The sequence below is a fragment of the Etheostoma spectabile genome, chromosome 8, assembly GCF_008692095.1.
Source record: "Etheostoma spectabile isolate EspeVRDwgs_2016 chromosome 8, UIUC_Espe_1.0, whole genome shotgun sequence".
NCBI classification, from domain to species: Eukaryota; Metazoa; Chordata; class Actinopteri; order Perciformes; family Percidae; genus Etheostoma; species Etheostoma spectabile.
Genome location: NC_045740.1, coordinates 6,325,528 through 6,346,646, shown reverse-complemented (window position 1 = coordinate 6,346,646; position 21,119 = coordinate 6,325,528). Strand labels below are relative to the sequence as shown.

The 21,119-nt window shown below is 40.8% G+C and overlaps 2 protein-coding genes across 6 annotated transcripts in view; one reads left to right on the top strand and one right to left on the bottom strand.

The window, feature by feature from the left end:
- The window catches only part of sergef (secretion regulating guanine nucleotide exchange factor), a 9,835-nt gene extending 1,555 nt beyond the window's left edge, over window positions 1–8,280 (top strand). The window contains exons 4-12 of one of the 4 annotated variants that reach the window (XR_004332971.1): window positions 925–1,019; window positions 1,232–1,292; window positions 1,375–1,488; window positions 1,610–1,672; window positions 2,330–2,488; window positions 2,573–2,739; window positions 4,745–4,781; window positions 5,782–5,959; window positions 7,153–7,295. Coding sequence is in view for 3 of the 4 variants with exons in the window: in XM_032522819.1 (XP_032378710.1) it covers window positions 925–1,019; window positions 1,232–1,292; window positions 1,375–1,488; window positions 1,610–1,672; window positions 2,330–2,488; window positions 2,573–2,739; window positions 4,745–4,781; window positions 7,153–7,346 (890 nt within the window). In the remaining variant the exon portion in view is untranslated. Of the gene's footprint in view, window positions 1–924; window positions 1,020–1,231; window positions 1,293–1,374; window positions 1,489–1,609; window positions 1,673–2,329; window positions 2,489–2,572; window positions 2,740–4,744; window positions 4,782–5,781; window positions 5,960–6,347; window positions 7,130–7,152 lie in introns of those variants that run through there. The other 3 variants (XM_032522819.1, XM_032522821.1, XM_032522820.1) reach the window with 3 other exon arrangements.
- kcnc1b (potassium voltage-gated channel, Shaw-related subfamily, member 1b) lies at window positions 8,271–21,119 on the bottom strand. Of its 2 annotated transcripts, none has more exons than XM_032522815.1 (4): window positions 19,342–21,117; window positions 14,278–15,193; window positions 13,490–13,663; window positions 8,271–9,876 (listed from the first exon to the last, which is right to left on the bottom strand). In XM_032522815.1, exons 1-4 carry the CDS (start codon window positions 19,906–19,908, stop codon window positions 9,767–9,769), a joined length of 1,767 nt encoding a protein of 588 aa, XP_032378706.1. In that variant the 5' UTR covers window positions 19,909–21,117; the 3' UTR covers window positions 8,271–9,766. The 2 variants fall into 2 exon arrangements, with proteins under 2 accessions (XP_032378706.1, XP_032378705.1); XM_032522814.1 differs by lacking the exon at window positions 8,271–9,876 and adding an exon at window positions 10,371–12,454 and having other exon boundaries at window positions 19,342–21,119.

Here is a 21,119-nt window from a genome sequence, read left to right as displayed (position 1 = left end):
TTCTAAACCGATTATCGATGCATCTCAATGCAAAAAATTTTTATGCACACTTCCATGCGTGATTTTTAAAAATATACCTATAATCTGAGTTTGCTACTTAGTTTGCTAATCACTTTCTAGACAAAACAGCTAGACAAACCTTAGATGTTTACATTTATTTGTCACACACAAGTTTTAATGAAATGTTTTGTCTACTGAGTTTTTTATTGTGAAGTCATTTCGAGCTTAAGCCTTAAACAAGCTTGTGAAAGTCACTTTCTCTCACCATGTCAGAAACTCAGTAATGTTTAAAAGTGGATTATTGGCTTAGAACTTGAAACATGAGGTGGTCAGTTGTCATGTGATAAAGTAGATAAACAGCTTATACTATATGTGTTTTGCCTTATTATTTTATGTATGTCTTATTAGATCATGTGTATTTATACAAAATGTAATTTTTTTCTTCCTTTTGGACATGTTTGTGTTTTTTTCTGCACTTTTGCCTAAACTCTAAGTTGTTGTCTATTATCCCATCCTCTTTCAATTACTGTTTTCTGATTTGTACTTGTCTGGAGACAGTAACTTTTAAATAAAAATCATTTAAAAAAATCTATATATCCCTCTTGGCGTTTATACAGAAGTGCCGAAAAAAGCACACAGACATATGACGCGACAGCAGCATTAGACTTACAGTCCAAGTGATCAGGGTTATCCTAAAACCAGCAATAGTTTGAGGGCTCTCATGCAGACTAGCTTTGCCCTTAGGCCCCACTTTCTGTAAGTCTGCAATCTTGCATACTTTGCTTTGATAATTTATAGCAGTGATGTTATGTTAAAAATTGAAATGACGGAAGAAGCCTGGAAATACCTTCTATCCAAAAGTTGAATATTTCAGTGTGATTTTTACATAGAGATATTTCTTTTCTTTTTATGTCACACCAAAAGATTGTGGTCGAGTACTGGCATGTGGTTCCAATGCATTTGGACAACTAGGTGTTGGACAAACAGTCACACACTGTGCAGATCTACTGGTTGTTGAGGTGAGCACAAAAAAAAATGTAATTTTCTGTTTTGCCCTTCGACTCAAACTGTGTATATCAGTGGGGAAGTATTGTACTTCTTCAAGTGACACAATATAACCAAGCTGATGTTTGCCAAACCTTTTATCTTATCAATCCCATAAAGACTGCTACAACCCAACTTCACCTCACAATCAGTTCCTTTAAAGCAGATGTGTTGTGTTTGTTCTCAGAGTCTGAAGGAGCCAGTGTTGAGTGTAGCAGCAGGCCTCAGACATTCACTAGCTGTTACTGGTAAGTTTGCACCAAAAATGTAATTATTGTGTTTTTATTTATCAGTCAATCCACAAATCCTAATTTTCTGCTCTGCCTTAAGTCTCAGGCTGCGTATATCAGTGGGGAAGTGGTCTTTATAATCACGCTAAGAGAGCACTCAGTCTTCGCCCTGTCCCATCACACCTCAGCTCTACGGTACCCTCTCTCGTACCAGGTAAGTGGAACTCTGTACTAATTAGAAAAAGTTACAGAAAAGAAAGTTTATAGGCAGTCCGTAATTAGCAATGCCACTGATGATTGATAAATGTGACCACACACTTGTGCCTATGTTGCAGGTCTGGATCATAAGACCTCCCACATGGTAACTGCAGGCTCAGCACACTGCGTGTGCCTTACAGGTATGTCAACGGCATATACAGTTCATGTTACATTTGGTTTATTCAACATAAATATGAGCCTCTGACTGAGAAAAACATTCCTATCAGCCTGGAAATTGAAAGAATTGCATGTTGGAAATGTGTGTGAGCTCCAAGGCAGGCAGATCCACTTAATTTATCAGCCCACATTAAAGAAAAACCTTGATTTTGAATTTGGATTTTGGATATAGGCATCCCAGCAAGATGTTTCCACCTGAAACAATAGGAAACGGCTTCCAAGGCTGACACCTTCTTTCTAACAAACCGTTCAAGTTTAGATAAAAGAAGGGTTCTTCTCAGATGTAGGACAACAAACTTCCAACAGAAAAAAAGGACTGGAGCACACAGATTGATCTGCAGCCTTTAATAGTGAAAACACACCAAAGTTGTTGTTCAGTACAGTTTTTTTACGCTTTAGAAGTGTGTAATTTCCCTGGATGGACATAAGCGAGGCTATAATTTGAAAGCAGATATGAAAAGCCTTTTGTGCTGCTGTTTCTCTGTCTTGATGTTTGTACATCATGTCTGGCCTCCCTCCTGTCCTGTAATTAGTTGACCAGCAACACTCAATTACTGCTCTTTCTTTCTGTTGCTGCCTTTGCTGAATTAAGAATAATGTCACTCCTGTCGGGTGTGCAGGAGATGGTGATTTGTTTCTGTGGGGAAGCAACAAGCATGGCCAGCTGACCACCACACAGCCCTTCCTGTCCTCTCCCACTCTTGTGAAGCGCTCACTGCTTGGTGGAGAGAAAGTTATCAGTGTGTGGAGCGGCTGGACACACATTGTTGCTCAAACAGGTGAAACATAACTCATATATCATCAGTTTTAACAGGATTTAAAGGACAGTAGCCATATCTGAACAAGGCCATCATCTATTTCAGAGAGTGGGAGAGTGTTCACATGGGGCAGAGGAGATTATGGACAGCTGGGCCGACAAACATCTACCAGTCAGAACCCAGAGCTGCAACCGACTGCTCCTTCAGCTGATGGTGGAAAGCAGGAGGCTTGCCTTCCTGCAGAAGTTAATGTCCTTCGTGGAGCGACGCAGGTCAGAATTATCAGTGTCTGACAAATCTACAGACTGAAAAACCCATAAGGCATATGAAAAACGTTCATACATGTAGTAAGGCAAGGCAAGGCAAGGCAGCTTTATTTGTATAGCACATTTCAGCAACAAGGCAATTCAAAGTGCTTTACACAAAATCAGTTGAACAGATAAAACACAAGTAAAAACAGTTAAACACATGAATAACAGTTTAAAAACAAGAGAAACATAAAACACAAGAATAAAATTTCAGTGCAGCATAAGAAATTAAAAGAAATGATTAGTCATTTAAAGAAAGGCAGCATCAAATAGAAAGGTCTTCAGCCTGATTTAAAAGAACTGAGAGTAGCAGCGGATCTACAGGTTTCTGGGAGTTATTCCAGATATGAGGAGCATAGAAACTGAAAGCTGCTATCACTGTTTAGTTCTGACTCTGGGGACAGAAAGCAGACCGTCCCAGATGACTGAGAGGTCTGGGTGGTTCATAGTGTAGTAGCCGATCAGCAATATTTTTGACCTAAACCGTTAAGTGATTTATAAACTAGCAAGAGTACTTTGAAATCAATTCTTTGAGACACAGGAAGCCAGTGTAAAGACTTCAGAAAGGAGTGATGGGATCCAGTCTCTGGTCTTAGTGAGGACTCGAGCAGCAGCGTTCGAATCAGCTGCAGCTTTCTGATTGATTTTTTAGGGAGACCTGTAAAGACCCCGTTACAGTAGTCAAGTCTACTGAAGATAAAGGCATGGACAAGTTTTTCCAAATCCTGTTGACACATAAGTCCTTTAACCCTTGATATATTCTTAAGGTGATAGTAGGCTGACTTTGTAATGTCTTAATGTGGCTGTTAAAGTTCAGGTCTGAGTCCATGACTACACCAAGATTTCTGGCTTTGTCTTGTTTTTAACATGTTGTTTGAACGTGAGCGCAGACTTTTAATCGTTCCTCTCTTGCTCCAAAACAACCACTCAGTTTTTCCTTCATTTAATTTCAGAAAGTTTGGCACACAGCCGTTAATTTGTTCGATGCACTTAGTCAGTTTTTGTATTGGACTATAGTCCCTGGCGCTAAGGTTATGTAAATTTGTGTGTCGTCCGCATAACTATGGTAACTTATTTTGTTTTTCTCCAGTAGTGTGTTTTAGATGAATTATTTATTGTATTGATTCTTATTATTTTGGCCATCGCCTTCGAGTTTTAGCAGTAAATGTCTGTCACAGCAGCAGAGGGCAGCAGAGGGCAGCAGACAACCACAAACAAAACAGGTAGCAGAGAGTTATTTGTGTGTGGTAAAGCAGTGACTGAATGAGAGCCAAGCCCACTAAGAGGTGCATCTTAATGATTTGCATCACTACATCTATCGTTTAGAGTTCACACATACTACCAGAGGACCACTTAGATTCAGTGAAGGCAGAGATCACTTCTCCCATGAGGGCAATTATGTGAGAGCATCGTGGGATTGCAGCAGTTAACCTGAAGTCTAAATGGCAGCTGTATTGTAGGAGATTGTTGCAAAAACTTTGCTTTATCAAAGCAGTTTAAACTGTATTAGTAAGGCTACATAATTCAATGACTTTTATTGCTAGTAAATGAGAGCTCTAGCTCGTGATTTTACTCTTGTTGAGCTTTGTAGGTTTCTGGATCAGAATTTAAACTCCTTATGAAGGAGAGGACAGTGAAAAAAAAGCTTTTGGTCATCAAAGGCAGGCACACACAGCCGTCCTGAGTTGCATTAACTCCTTCAGTGTGTTCTACCTTTTATGAATGAGCTGGCTTTTCTGTTCTAGTTTTCTGCTCTGCCGTCTGACGATGTACTGTGGAGTGATGTTTTACAACATGAAAAAACTCATGTTGTATGCAGTTTTGAATAAAAGGTTCATTATATTATATTTGGTTACAAAGTATCTTAGTATCCATGTTGGCATAAGAAAGTGTGGCTATTACAGTCTTAAAGTGTCTGCCTGCATTTAACACACATTTTAAACACTTTTCAAAATCCTTTACTCTACAGATTGCATGCGGATCTGAACATAACCATGCCATTGTAGGTAAGTGTATTCTCTCTTCTCATTTTATTTTTGCATGTTAGTTTCAAAAACTGCTTTGTTTTCTTGTATTAGAACCTGTAATATTGATAAACATAAACATCTAAAAGGAAACACAACTGCACTGGAAAGATACATCAAGGATAAGCAGTTTCTGAGAATTTAAGCAAAAATAGCCAAAACTTGCAGTTTTGGATTCAGTAGTGGTAACTGCATGTGCCTGAAACAAGAGAACTTTGGTGTGACATGACTCTGGCTCTTAAAAAGAATAGGGAATACACATTGAATCAAAGAATGAGTAAGGGAGATGTCTAATACATTTCAGTTAAACATGATGTGAAATATTAATCCTTCTGGTAATGCTGCAGAGGATTTCTGAGGTCAGCTCATTGCTCTGTGACCTTTGCATCAGGAAGTAATTACAGCATGGATAGATGAGTATCATTGACAGAAGCAATTACCCATACAAGCCTGCAAAAGGGCAGAATTAACCACACACACATTTGCAGACATGTTGTTCCAGTTCCAGATTGTTTGGAGAGCAGTCTCCCTTTGCCCACATAAGAACAGAACATAGACATTGCAGCTATACACATCCCTTTATAATACTAAACAAACACAGACATATTGAGTGTTTGTGGGTCCTTGTCAGATTTACAAAGAGAATAGATATGCTTTTATTCCTTTCAGGCTTGCCAAAAGTCTCTTGCTTTCCCGTAGGCACAAACATTTTGGAAGTAAAATCTTCTGCATTAAATTTTGAACACTGACCCACTTTTATTTTTACATCGGCATGAATTTATAAACTGCGGATGAACACTGAAACAAAAGTACAGGGTTCCATTAAAGGGGACATGCTGGACGTTGCTGGTATTTCTACAAGCAAATGGCCACTTGTACTGTTCTGACCTAACTAAAAATGCCATTATGATTAAGGGAAATTGTTAATGCTGAGTGCCTGTCGTGATGGCAGTTCTCACAAAGCACTGCTCTGTGCTTTCAGAAGTTCAGTGATGAGAAAGCAGAACCAGTAAATGGAGAGTTCATGTGAACCTCCCGCACCTCACTCTTGTGCCATGCTGTCCTCCTTTCCTCCTGTCTGGAGCGCAGTGGCAGGAGCAGTGAAATAACAAAACAGGATTGGAAGCAGAGACCTGAGTACTGCTATTTCTGGTGCTGAAGTAGGTCACATGGAAAGGAACCGAGAGCATTGCATGCTACTTGTGATATCTGTTGCACATTTCCACCTGGGGAAGTGCTCCTCATAAATGAATTTCGTCATGGTCAGACGTGGAAGATAGTCCAAAGACGCTGTGGGCACAGCTCATCCAATCTGAGAAAAGATGTGTGTTAATGTGAACATTTTGAACAGGAATGCATAGGGACAAACATCTTACATCAGATCCTGTTTTAACTTGTATAGTACGTGTAGTATGGTATAAGTCCTACATATTGTGTCACTGTTGTATTTTTAATTAGGTGTAAGATTTTAAACCAAATGACAGGATTTGTTTACAAGGAATTGGCTTTTTGCTCTAGTGTCTTCATTTCTATCCTTTTGTTGTGCAGAATATTGTGCAGGCACTTTGTTGCCATGGAAACACTGATGTGCTGTACTCCTGTCAGTAAGTCCATGAATTAAGCACGGCACCAAAACAAGGCTTTTCCCCCCCAGTGAACAAAACATGTCAAGACATTAAGCTAACTAATAATAATGAAAACAAGGATATTTACTGAATAAACTTAATCAAAGATGGAGACACATGCAGTCCAGTTATAAATACATGTAGTATCTTAAAGACGGAGCAACATGTGTGTTTGTAATGTATAAGCCATATCTGGCAAAATGTCACACTGACATAAATGTCTGGCATGACATCTCGGTCTACTGACTGGTGAAAGGTTTCACTTGGCGAATCCAAACCTTAATGGCGCCAATTTTTCCGAGACGTGCTGAAAACACAGAAAGGCAAAGAAACCCCCCGATGAAAGAAATTAAAAAATGGAATGAAAGACACACGACTGCAGGATGGGGAGAGCTTGAAGATGTGTTACCCTTGAGAAAGCAAGCTCGCTTCTGTTGCCATGGCAATGGAGCCTATTAGGTAACTGTGTTGCCATGGCACGTGTCTCCTCTGTGATGCAGACCTGACCACACCCACCAACAAGCTCACCAGCTGTGAAGAGCAGGGAGGCTTTGTGTGTGTGTGTGTGTGTGTGTGTGTGTGTGTGTGTGTGTGTGTGTGTGTGTGAGATTTTTTTGCACCATGCCTTTTTTCTTAAGGCTACTAATTTTAGCCTACATTGTACTGTGCTGCAGCCCCGTCCCTCTCTCCTGTAAGCTCCACTGACCCATGACCCCTCTTGTTTTCAGGGGGTTATCTTCTGTCCTGGGGCTGGAACGAACATGGAATGTGTGGAAACGGTTCACAGAGCAACGTATTTAAGCCACAGCTCGTTTCTGGTCTCAAACCTCTTCTAGTTGGCTGTGGAGCTGGACACTCTATGGCAGTGTGCGCTGCGACGACTGACTCAAGACAAAACACTGCAGTGACTCCACCTCACTAACATCGGAGCAGGGACATTTATTTAGCCCAAGGCAATCAGAGACAAAAACACAGAATGACTTTGGGAATTAACAAATTCTAACTGATTTAGGGTTCTTATTGGTGCATTGCAAAGCTCACATGAGTTTTCTAAGTGTCTTTGAATATACTGTAACTTTCACCTTTTAATAGGCTACTTGAGCTCCTTGAAAAGATCAGGCTTTAAACTGTAGTCATCATAAATACACACAGGAGGAGTTATGTTACATGTTAACAGAGACCATCATTTCTCTGACCAGCCCATCACTTTGATGGACGTGATTGGGGCCGATGACTTTGCAGGAAATGTCCATGCCTGTGGCTCCTGGTCCACCTGCCATGTTTGTCTTTCCTAAGAAAGCCGTTAAGAATTATGTGAGGGATGGGCTACACTGGTGCTATAGCTCCATCAGCCCATGTCAGCGGTTTTATTGCTGTGATCCAGAGTGTCAGAAGGCAGTCAATCTCTGCACTTCGTACTGAAAATCCATTGGTCATCTCATGATTTACCACTTAAACAGACAGTAAATGCAGTATTTTTTCTTTGGCAACTTACTTATTTATATTCTTGGCAGTCTTTCATATTCTTTGGTCTTCTGTTTGTCTCATTTCCACCACTTTCATACTCTCTACTTTATTAATCCCTCTTGGGAGAATTTTGACCACTGCATTTGACCCAACCTACATATTTATGAGCTTTAAGTGGCCGCAGTGCAGCATGCAGGGACCAACTGCAGGTTTGAGGCCAGGAAATGGCAGCACTCAATGGTTAAAAAAGTTTTTATTTTATCCTTGTGATTTATGCAAATTATAAATATAAAAAAAATATATCACTGATTTAAACATTAATAAAAGTTGAATTAATGTGCTTATATCTGGATTAGTTTGAAAAATAAATCAACACTCGTTGAAAATGATCATTTCTGTGTTTTCTTTTATTTATCACTATTTATTGTACAAGCCTGAACTGTATCGGTCAAAAAAGACACAAAAAATCCCAAAACAACAAACAAATCAAAACGATCACTGAACACCTTATTGAGATAACTAACCACAAAATGCAAGGTGTTCAAAACACACACTTCTCACTAAACGGCACATAAGTTGCCTCATAGTTGTGTTATTGATCTGTTTGATAACAGCTGCTGTTATTGTTCTGTGTCGGACAACGATTAGCACACTGTCCCCCCATTTGTGCTCAGCTCTTTTGGCAGATTCAGATCTGCTGTACCTGATCTGTAACAGATCTCAGTAGGTTGTTGGCAGTGTGTTTGCAGTTGTTTGGTAAAAAGGTGGTGGAGGCTTTTATCACTAACTTATCCACACAAAAATTAAGATGTTCTCTGTAGTCAATGGCCTTCCTCTAGGTTTTTAATTAGGTATGCTCATTGCTTGCCTTTAGAAATTGATCCGCATGGGGGTCCTTATTGTATCCTTGTGCTTTTTGAGTATCTAACTGACTTGTTTTCAATGGCTGGTGACTGATGACTAATGTCAAATAAAATGTACATTAATTCATCATGTTGGTTAAGCTATACTCCTGAATGGTAAGAAGAATTTGCATAACAGAGGCACTTGTCCAGTATGTGTGTTATATTTTGGCAATGGTTAGTATTGCATACTATGCCAATTTGCATGTGTGCAGAAATTAAAATGTACGACAGAATAATTACGAATGTCTGAGCTGGTATATGAGTCAATGTCAATTGTATATATAAGCTGTCTTCATTAATCAAAGTGTAGCTACATATAAAGATATATCAACATTTAATGAATGTTAAAAATCTAGTATTCCTTTCTGAATACCCTCATTTAAGATTTGAATCATCAAACAGTTATTTACTCTTAACGGCACAATTTGCCATTTGAATGCCTCATTAAGTAAGAGTTAAGGTAAGAGTGGTGTTTCCTTTATTTTTTTTGTAAGACCTTTTTTTTCATTTTTTTGTGGATGTTATCTCTCTGATCCCTAAAAACATATCAAAGGAATTTTAAAGGTGCAAAACGGTGCAAAAGTCTGATGACAGTGCAAAGTTATCGATTTGTTTTTAACTATTAAGTCTGGCTGACAGGTGAGAGATTTTTTTGCTGGGTGATTAAAATCGGAGCAACATTTTTTTTTCTTTCAACAGAAGAAGCACACATATATTTGATGATCATTCAAAAACATTGGTACACAAAACATCTGCACACAAAACGGCGTATTTACAGCACTGTCACACACCAAAAATAGGCACACAAATTACAACACAGTAACCAGTCACAGATACTGAGCTACATAAGGCTTGACAACAAACTTCCTCAGTGCTACATCTATGCTGAGTTTGTGATGTACAGGTTGTCACTGTCCCACACACCCATTTAAAAGACTAAGTAATACACACAACAATGTTTACAGCACTATCAGGTGGGTGATGGGCCATTATGGGTCATACACATAGTGGTTGGGACACCATGGTTCATAACACAAACTGACTCTGTTGGTTGTCTGCTCCGGTGCTGTCGCTGGGTCTCTATAAACATATAAAAAAACAATAACAAAAATAAATTATTACACAAATTATGTATAATGGTAGAAATGATGGCGATGATGGATACCTCTGCGAGAGATGAGACATGACACAAGCTTGGAGAGTAAAGAAAATGTGCTCCGTTAGTTCCTCATGGTAAACGACAGGTTTACCATGTATTTCCCATGCTTAGCCAAGGCATCAGACAACGGTGTACTGTCTGTGTGCAGAGGTTAGACTCTGAGTTGGTTAATAAACATGCCCAGTCATGCTGCGTTTAACAGGTTGATGTACAGTAGTTCGGTCATTGTCATGCGTTTGTATATTTTGCGTCATGCTCTCAGTCACCTTGTATGTTATGTTCTCTTTGACCCGGACATAGGTAAACAGAGGGTCAAACAGCTGTTGACAGCACTAGCTGTGAGCCAGTGGGAAAGGAAAGTTGTATGTATGCATGTGCTGTTGAATAAAAACGCAGTCTAAACGCTCGTTGTGTATAAAATTTATTTCATGCAAGGACTTGTATTTACATATTTTATTTGAATACTTTTCTGTTGCATAAATGGAAAATACATGCATTTACCTTTCCCCCAAGTAGACCCCTATCCCATGCTGTGTTGTATTGTACTTTTTTCACTTGATTTGCATGAGCATATAATTCACCTGCGTCTTTACAAGTTTTTTTTTCTTAAATATATATAACGTCCATTAATTACCACAAGAGACATGACTCAAAATGTTAAACTCTGATCATTCAGAATAAAGACAAAACGTAGATGATTTGCTATACTTATATCTTCTTCTAGAAATCACCCTTTTCTGATTGGTCAACATAACATTTGTTAAAGTGCCCTGAAAAAAAATGTGCATAATTATTGGGACAGCATCAATACATTTAACAGTAACAGTATTGATGTTTTAAATCAATAGACATACATACTGCTGTAGTCATCGTGACATCTCTAGTTTCTTAATATATTTTGACTCTGTAGAGTTGCCTGGTCCCCTTTAATAATTTGTGCTTTATCATACAAAGATTTTTTGAGATGGGGACTATAAAGTTAGTTATTTTTTCTGCTTGGAGCTCTGTATCCCCCTAAGGGTTAGATCCTAGTATGTGTTAGCTGATGTAACAATAATAACCAATTCACTGTGATTAAGAATACAAGGGTGGTGCAAAAGGTACAAGGTGCACCCTATAAAATAAAGCTTTTGTTACACTGTTATGAGCATGTATAAACATTATAAAGTGTATTGATGCTACACTGGGAGCACTTATGTAATATTTCAATTCATCACTTGCTTTTCCTTGGACTCACCAGGTATGAAGGCACCGTTGTTTTATAATTCATGAGTCTTGCCATAATTTAGGCATCACAGCAGTAATAGAAGTTGCTGCAGACTATGGATACTGTTTAAAAACTAATAACTACCAGTAAATATATCTGTATAAAACTTTTTATGCTCATAACAGCATTAGTTGGCTTTATGACATATTGTTCAAGTCAAATCACGCTATTTTAGTTGGAGGCCCCAGTCAAATGAATACAACAAAATAAATATATGAATTTGGGGAAAGGCAAAGAATGGCAGCTACATAAAAATCTCTGCTATGACTGAGTCTCTTCTAAAGCTGTCTCAAAATGCATTAAAATGACAAAGCTTTTGAAAGAAAAAAAATATTTTCTTACATGTACTGCGATACATTTAGCTTCTTGTTGAACATAATTTATCGTGCAATGCATGCAAATGAACACACCAGTTTTAGTTCTGTTGACATTAAATGTATTCATCACTAATATCATAGGAATTGTCACCATCTTCATATTGCATTGAACATCATGTTCAATTTCTTTTTTTTAAATGGGTACAGATAACATTGAGCCTTGTTAGGATTGCACTTTCAGAATGATAATGTCTCTACTTTGCAACATACAAAGCACTTAAGAGGATTTCCCTTAACAGCTGGCAATGGTACCTTTTGGATATGTTTCAGAGCCATGTATTGGTAATGTCCAGCTTATTATTAGCAGGGGTTACATCTTATGAAAGTTTCTTTCACAAAATTGTAAAAAGCAGATGAGATAAAAGTTATTGGCAGAAGAATATGCGAGATCAAAAGCAACAGAGCAACAGGCAATGATGTAAAGGGAAAGAGGGAGTAGCCTGTGGTAGAAGTAGAACAGTGCTTTGTCTGCAACTGAAGTGACCCATGCAGAGTTGTGAGTGCCAATGTTTTCTAGTCTAGGATATGATGACACACCCAAGGAGAACACTTGGGTAAGCTTGAGTATAAGACACAGTACAGATACAGTTTTCCAGAAAAAGAAGAAAAATAAAAATGAAAAAAACAAGAGTGAAGGCAAGTGTAAAAACAAAATTTGACAGGTAAGAAGTGTGGACTGGCCTTCCAATGGCATTGTGTCTGCTACTCAACCATGCTACATAATGGATGGGATGGGGGAATGTGAGTGCTGCATTAGACAAGGTGGGCTGCAGGGCAGGGCGGACACTGAGGACACTCCAGAGGCATCCCCGCTCATGCCAGACATGCTGTTAAGGCTCCAAGGCTTTTCATAACCTTCAGTTGAAAAACAGAGAACGTTCTGAGTACACTGCAGCACTGAATCCATAACAAATGTTTTGGTTGTTCCTCACTGGTGATACTACACCTGTTGCTTTCTTGTTTTTGTCTCCAAAGAAACAGGTCAACACAGACTTTGAGAAAGATTATTCTCCATGCATTGAGTGTATCAGGAATACAACAGCATGCACCGGGTGGTACTGGAATGGTTTGGAGTATAACACTACAAAAGACTCGAAAAGGTAGGCACCTCAGGCAGGGAATGTATTCTCAGCTGCAGGTAGAATTTTATACTGTGCACTATTAACTGTTGATATGCTGGCTGCACTCACAGACTAACGTCACTTTCTTAGAGGAATAATTTGTAGATTCATACTAAATAAATAAAACAAAAACAAAGGCTTTAACCCTGGTATTAAATTGTAGAAATTAGTAAATTAGAATTTGGCTCTATATAACATTAATAATAATATTTGACATTAGACTCCATTTGTGTTGTGCTCCTTCACCATACTGATAGCACCCCTCAGCAAGACACTTCATGCACCGTTGTGGTCAAGAGCAATGTACTCCTAAGTCAGGGTCCTGCATGGTATTTATCATTAGAACACAAATACATACGTGGTACACACATAGCACATGAATATCAACAACACATTCTAGACCGTATAAATCTTAAAATAGCTTCCTTACTGGTAAATAAATAGGGGTATTACATCGTTCATGGTATCAAAAAATATATTATGTAGATGTGGACAATTATTATTGACATTTGTGGTGATTGTGCTTGGCTTTAACAGATGTTAGTGTGATGTGAAATATATACAAATCCCAAAGGGATGGTTGAGGAGAAGCAGTTGTCTTTAAAGAAAGTGTGTTATAAGAGGTTTGTGTGTGTGTGTGTGTTGTGTGCCTGTGAAAAACTGAGGCATAACACTCAGCGAAGAGGGAAAAAAGAGGATGTTCTGTCTCTACCGTCTACAAGGTGTCAGTGTCTTACAGGGGCCTGTGATTGGCTGTTACTGTACGTACCCCTCCTCACTCTGCCCCCTGTGTGGTTGGGGCGTTCAGCAGTGGTGACTAGGAAGCAGGGCCGCTCTCTCTCGCTGGGGCTGAAGATTTCCTCTGGAGATATGGCCTGGTCTATATGAGGGCAATCTTCGTTGGCCAGCGCTGCGTTAGCTGCTTCACCATTCAGCTTGGAATCTTATAAGAAAATAACAAAGACAAAATCTGGTTTCATATACCAGCTTTTATCAGAATTTAAGTGCCACATTATTGATCTATCTTCAGTTTTCACGTTCTACTACCTAGATGCACACAGGGTTTAACAAGTTCAATAATACGGTTTGGCTGCTGTCTAACGTTAGCTTTGTGCACTGTTGTTTTTTGAGCACAAACTGTATCAGGTCACTTAATCTTTGCTCTAGTGCCGCAAAAGGAATTCAAGAGGAAATCAAGTGACTCCTGCGTCTACTTGCATGTCCTTAACATCACAAATACATGATTATTACAGACTCTCAGTAAGGCTTAAGAGAGAGGAGGAGTGAATCACTCCATTAAGAAGTGCAAAATCAATAGCTTAAGATTACTCACAGTCTGCCTCAAAACCTCTATTCTCCTATTTAGAGTAAAACGTGCTTTTCATCACACATGTTATTGATTGTTTTCAGTGGGAAACTCATTTGTTTAATCTGATACAATTGCTGATTAACGTGTGGGAACAGAGAAACAATGAAAACGCTGTTGATGTGGCTGCTTCAGGAGGACAGAGAAGTGATGAGACAACAGTTTATCAGACTATACATAATCTTTCTTACCTTGAAACTTTATCTCGAAAACGTCGTCATGGGGTATGGGGCTTGGTTGTTGGGAGCTCATGCTTGACTTACAGAAGTTTGGAGAACCTGGTTGGGGTGCCCGTGGGATATGCCTATTCTTTTTCTTTGGTAGTTTCTGTTTTGCCATGGCCAGAGAGTAATACATTCCAAAGTTGTTGACAATCACGGGGACAGGCATGGCAATGGTCAGCACACCTGCCAGGGCGCACAGGGCTCCGACCAGCATACCAGAGGTGGTCTGAGGGTACATGTCTCCATAGCCGAGGGTTGTCATGGTCACCACAGCCCACCAGAATCCAATCGGGATGTTCTTGAAGTGTGTGTGCTCACTGGCTCGAGGGTCGTTGGGGTTAGCTCCAATCCGTTCAGCGTAGTAGATCATAGTAGCAAAGATGAGGACACCGAGGGCGAGGAAGATGATGAGAAGCAGGAACTCGTTGGTGCTCGCCCTCAATGTGTGGCCCAGCACCCTCAGTCCGACAAAGTGACGGGTCAGCTTGAAAATACGCAGGATCCGCACAAAGCGGACAACCCTCAGAAAACCCAGCACATCCTTAGCTGCCTTGGAGGAGAGCCCACTGAGGCCAACCTCCAGGTAGAAAGGCAGGATGGCCACAAAGTCAATGATGTTCAGGGCGTTCCGAATGAAGTCACATTTATTCGGGCAGAAAGTTATTCGCATTAGAAATTCAAAAGTGAACCATACCACACACACGCCTTCAATGTAGGTGAGGTAGAGCGCAGTCTCAGTCTCCTGGTAGGTGCGCACCACTGTGACGTTGTCCACCACATCCACCTCGGTGCGGTTGATGATGGGGTTGAAGGCCTCGTGGGTCTCCAGACAGAAGGTAGTGATGGACACCAGAATGAAGAACAGCGAGGCCAGAGCAACCCACTGAGCAGGAGATATATATATAAGGTGCAGAAGCAGGGGAGAGAGGAGGGGGGAAGAAGGACAGAGAGGAGCACAGTAATTCATGCAATGTAATCAAGCTCAACACCCAGCAGCCAATGTTAGTACCCCACAATGCAATTCAATCTATTATCAGAGACAGTGCCGTCTGGTTTGACAGTGACAGTGGCATTGACACACTCTCTCACTCCCCCCTTTCTCACTCTTGCTTTCTATTTGTCTTGATTCAAAAGCGTCACTGTAAAAGTGACAATCAATACGAGCCGGCCGTTCTCGCTTCTCTTCCCACTGCTGTATCTCCAAGGTCATGGCATTTTCAAGGATATGCTACATTAGAATTACTAAGAGCCAGCAGCAGGATACGGGACATTGAACCACAGGACTGAAATTAACTGGGGCTTTTCCCTATTCAAGGTCATACTATCCATGACGATCAACTCTGGGGAATTGTAGTGAGCTGAGAGGCTTGCTGAGCTGATAACAGATATGTTTGATAAACCTATATTTACCTTAATGGCAAATGTCTACTTTAGCTTTCATTATGTATTGATTTAATGATCCAATTTCATCACATTTAGGCTCTGATATGTCTGATGCATACTACATGGGTGCGACAGATACAGTTTTCTTTACTGGGTGTTGATTGCAACCCTGTCCTAATGATATCCTGCTCTGATGATACTGTACTGGTTTACAGAATTTGTTTGCTGTAGTTGGAATGGTAAAACACTACTATATCTTCAATGGAAACCGGAGGCTAATAGATCAGAGGTGGGGGACAAAGACACAGACAGGAATAGTGGGTACTTAATCGTACTACGAATAACAAAAAAAATATCAATAGCTGTTTGTTCATGCTTGAAGATGTCTTTATAACAGTAAGTGGGGTTCGGTTGTGCTGCTCAAACTTGTTAAGTAGCAGGAAGGTGTAGCATCAGGAAGGAGGTTAGTTGGAGCGGGGCATGTCTAGGCATGAGGGCATCTTAAATATTTAGTTCACTGAAACACACCATCTTAGTCAGAGATAAGTCCATTCACAGTTTGTCAGTAAGGCAGGCATGCAGCACAAGATGGGAAACAGACCCTCATCATAACATCTCATCACTGGCAGATCATTGCATTGCGCTGAGGAAATCACTGCTGCTTCTAAATGTCTGCATCTTATCTATGTTACTGTGGCAGTCTGGAGGGAAACTGTGTATTAGCAGAGACAACAGCACACCGACTCCTGTTCTGTCAGCAGGGCTGTCCTCTGTTCAGAGAGAAGACTCACACTGAGCAAAGAGGACACACATCAGTTTGGTTGACGATGGAGACTCATTGTCAACCAACTTGCAATTTACACACTTTAATATGGCATGTGAATGGCTTTGTGGTTTTTTAAATTCTCTTTAAATTCAGTACAGAATGTTTGAATTTCAACATAAAAATAGAGTGTGGACTAAAAGAACACTGCATTTTAATGCAATCCGACACAAAATGTCCCTTTGTCAAGCAAATGTTCAGCATTTCTTGAGGCATTAGTACAGTATATGTAATGTTTATTGGATTACATAATATTGTTTTGTCCACCCCCTCTGCAATAGTACTGTACAAAATAACAAATACATCCTAGAATATAATCCAATCCAATTCAACCACACTGAAAACTATAAAGGCAAAAAATAACAGAGTGGAATCAACAACAAAGGCTGGATTACCAACTGGGCAAAGCGAGGTAACTGCCCTGGGGCTCCCAGCAATCAGGGGTCCCAACAGATGTATTGTCAGCTGCTTTGTGCTTATTTCATTAATTAATAATATTTGGGAGTGTCTTGTCTAAATTTAAAGGGTGCACATTCCTGAATAAGTTTAACTAAATCACCTAAAACAGGTTATTTACACACAGCCCATTTCTTTCATATCAGTATGAAGAGATATTTTAGGTAATTGACAGCGGAGCTGAAATGATAAGTCCATAGATTAGTTAACAACAATTTTGTCAACTGTCTGTATATAATAAATTGGCAATTATTGCAGATTTTCTTAGTTTTCTATAATTGTAAACTGAATCTCTTTGGCTTTGGATATTTGGATGGACAAAAAACACAATTTGAATTTGTCAACAGAAGATTTAAAAAGTTGTGATGGGCATTTTTCCTTATTCAATTAATCAACAGTGATACAAATAATCCTAATTGACAGGTGCTCTTGTCATTTTGTCCCGTGTATGAACGACCATTTGCAAGGGAATTGTTAAAGAATCATCACCATCACCGCCAGCATGCTGTAGTGCGATAGTTCTTACAAGCTACTTTCGTGCCTCCTGACACACTGGCTTGCTCAGCGCTCTGAACATCTCACCCTTCAAACTGTTAAACAAACACTGCATCTAATCAGACTGCCTTTCAGTAAATTATATGTGTGACAGTTAGCAACAGTGTGGCCTCAGCCTGGAGAGAGGGTGACAGGCAAAGATGGTTTGCTCCTAATGGGCTGAATCTACAGTGCTATGCATTGACAAGGGTTTCCTCAAATGTATCCACTGTGAATAGAGTCTGTAATTAACTGTGATGCTCACATTTAATTAATCTTCTTGCCAGTCTTGGTGGAGCTTTGTCAATCTTCGCTCTGTGCTTCGTCTTTCTCACTGCTAAATGTAGGACACATCTGAGGAGTTTTCTCTTTTGGGAAATGTCCCTGCATGCAGAAGATGAAATTTGAATGAAGTGTGCATGTGTGTTGGTTAAACCACTTTCAGTTATGCTTGCTGTGAGAGCGAGAACATGTCAATACAGTTTACACTTGCTGGATGGGGCCTGGTAACTAATTACACCAATCAGTGTTACAGCTGTTAAACCAGCAGGCAGCACAGCGGTCTTTGTAGGGGGCAGTGGTCAAAAAAGAACAAATCAGAAGGTGTAAAGTCATTTCATTGTCACCATTAAGAGGCATTGCGCCCAGATGGAAAAGTGCCCATAAAAAAGACCAAAAATGTCACCTCAAACAGCAACCCAAATTTTGACTGGAGGTCTGCCACTAAAATCCTGATGGTGCCAAAGATCTGGTCTCCAATGTGTATCTGACCTATTAAACCAAAGAGCCAGCCTGCTTATGGATTCTTGTGAAAATATCAATCCAAAGACTGAAGTGAGAGCCATAATCACTATGTTCTTTCTGCTTCATGCTAGAGGATGGCAGTAATGCTTTGCATGTATATGATTTTGACAGGATAGGTCTTTGATTTTTGTTGATTTGTTGGTTGATCTTTTTACAGTCACGTCCCTGCTGTGGAGACCCTTGGGAGGGCAATTTCAAGGTAATCAAAAGCGTCTTTACACCTCCCATAGCCATCAATCTTTGTTTCACCATCAGGAGGGAAAGGCAGACACATTTACAACTAAATTTCTGTTCATGCAGCTTTGACTGTTTAATACCAGCAATGAAACGTGTTGTGTGCTTTTAGCTGATATTGTACCGACGATTATTACTAATGAGGTTTCAGATAAGTTAAATGAGAAGAAGAAAACCACGGCAAACATCTTAGACTTTAACATGTTGAATTGCCAAGAGGGGGAGATATGAAGTGAAAGATATGCCAAACAAAGTCTTTTTTTTTGGATCAACACTTTAAATATCCGTCTACGGACCTCAACAAGGATTTATTATGTTATGCTATAGGCCAAGATGTTTTCTTAAGTTCTATGTAGAATTTGGGGCTATGGTTTATGATGGCCCTTGACTGATACCCCTCCAATGCCATTTAATCTTTTTTTGTTTTGAGATGCTTGTCTTTCTCTCTGATTAATAATTCTCTGATTAATGATGGCTCACGCCTGATCCCTCTCAAAGCCCTATTTGCTATGTGATGAAATTGCATAAGGGGCTTCCCAATTGTATATGTTTCTTTACTGTGTTTTTGGATTTTATAAGTGTGGCTTCCATTTGTATACCTCATGGTACTCAATCCAGTACTACAATTCCCAAGAGGTAGAGCTTCTTCCACCAGGATGTGTACACGTGTTGGTATTTTTACCTGCCTGTCCATTGTTGAATCATGTAGCTATGCTCTCATGAAGGTCTGTTAGATCGAAGTGTGCAGATACATCTCTTTTATCCGTTTAAACATCTCAGACTTAAAAGCAACTCACCCTTGCATATTTAGTGGAGTAAGGGTCCTCAAACAGAGCCCAGACATGTTTCTGCCACCGGCTCCACAGGCTTCCACTCCTGGCATCATGAGTGTCTCCCTGCGCCAGCCTCCTTGTCATTTCATCCACATCATCCTCGGCAGCATGCTCTAGATCCGGCTCCGCATCATCGTTCACCAGGTCTAACAGCCCCCCCCCGCCGAAACTATCAAGGGCCTCCTCTGCCTCCCGGTGCTGACGATAGGTCATCCAGCAGCATGGCTCCACGTCTGTCTCATCAATGCCCCAGAAGGCCAGTTCCTCCTCATAGAGGGGTCCGCAGACATCAGCCGGGCAGTGCAGTTTACCTGTCCTGTAGTAATTGAGGATGTGTGCAAACACGCCAGGGTGGCGGTCGAAGAAAAATTCCTCGATCTTGGCATCATAGTCAAAGTGGTTGGGTGCATCAGGCTCGGCCAACCAGGACAAGCGAGTGCCGGGTAGAGTGCGCAGGGTGCTGCGGTATGTCTGATGTCTGATCCCTCCCACGTTTATCACAATGCGATCCTTGTCGTCGCTCAGGCCCATTGCGTCCCTTAGGCATTTCTCCAATAAGTTCCCTTCATCGCAAAGGCAAGTCTAGGCGCCCCGTGCAACCATGCACAGCAGTGATTACACTGAAGGAAACAATTTAGGCCTACATAAAAGAAGCAGTGCACAAAACAACTTGTCGTTTATCACCAACTAAATCGTGACTGCTTGACACGCATTAGGCTACATTCACTCGAAGCCCTGTGTTTTCAACAAGCACCTGTCATGCAACTGGATGATCATAAACGCTTATAGCTGCCAGACTTACTGGAGGGTATCAAAACGAAATCCAAAATGATTGCAGCCAATGGCATTACATTAGGAATGGACGTCACATCATCTGTAAATCCAAGATGCCGTGATAAAGGGACACACGTTGACAAATCCCCCCACCCAACAGCAGAATAAATCCAGCTCATTGGACTCCCAAGTTGCGGTAATTGATCAGATCAGTCCTGAGTGGGTTTTTGACTTTCACAGCAAGGTGACTGCGGTGGTGCTGAGCGGACAGCGTCTGTCCGAAGGCTCCTGATGGAGACTCGGCGCTGCTTTCACTCCCTCCTCTGTTGCTGCCTACAGACTCACCTCCTTCACACCGACGCTCAGCCCGCTCCCTCTTTGCGTTTACCGACACACTGTGCAGCAGCTCTTTGTCTCAGCGCAGAGATGCTCTCCTGCTCAGGAACTTTCCCTTTCCTTCATGCATGGCTGAGAAGAAAACACACACCTTCTATCTGAAGGGAGGAAAATGCTGTTTTCCGAGCTGCGTAGTTAAAGAAAAAGAAAGCCGGAGATGAAAGGGGGGGCGAACCTCCTCCAAAACGCCCAAACTGCCTGCTGTTCACACCGTGCCCAGCTCTCCTCTCAGATCAGATGGAGCATGCCCAGTGGACCCTGCATTTGTTAAAACACGCTGTCAAGTTCTCAATTTAAAGCTGTTGAAATTGTCATCGCTGCACACTTTTCCTCACGTCGTCGCTGGGAGGGTTATGGTCGGTTAGCGGCTGTAACAGGAGGGACTGGTCTTCATGCACTGCTGGCTGGAGAAGGTGTGACCTGGAGCCATGAACGCGCACATCCGCCCATAGCCTAAACCACCAGAAAGAGTCTGAGCATCTACCTTCTTATAGCTCCCTATAGGCTAGATTCAAATGGTTGTTGGCGGTCTGTAGCCTATGCGCGTGTGCTGCTCTTCCTGTTGAGATATT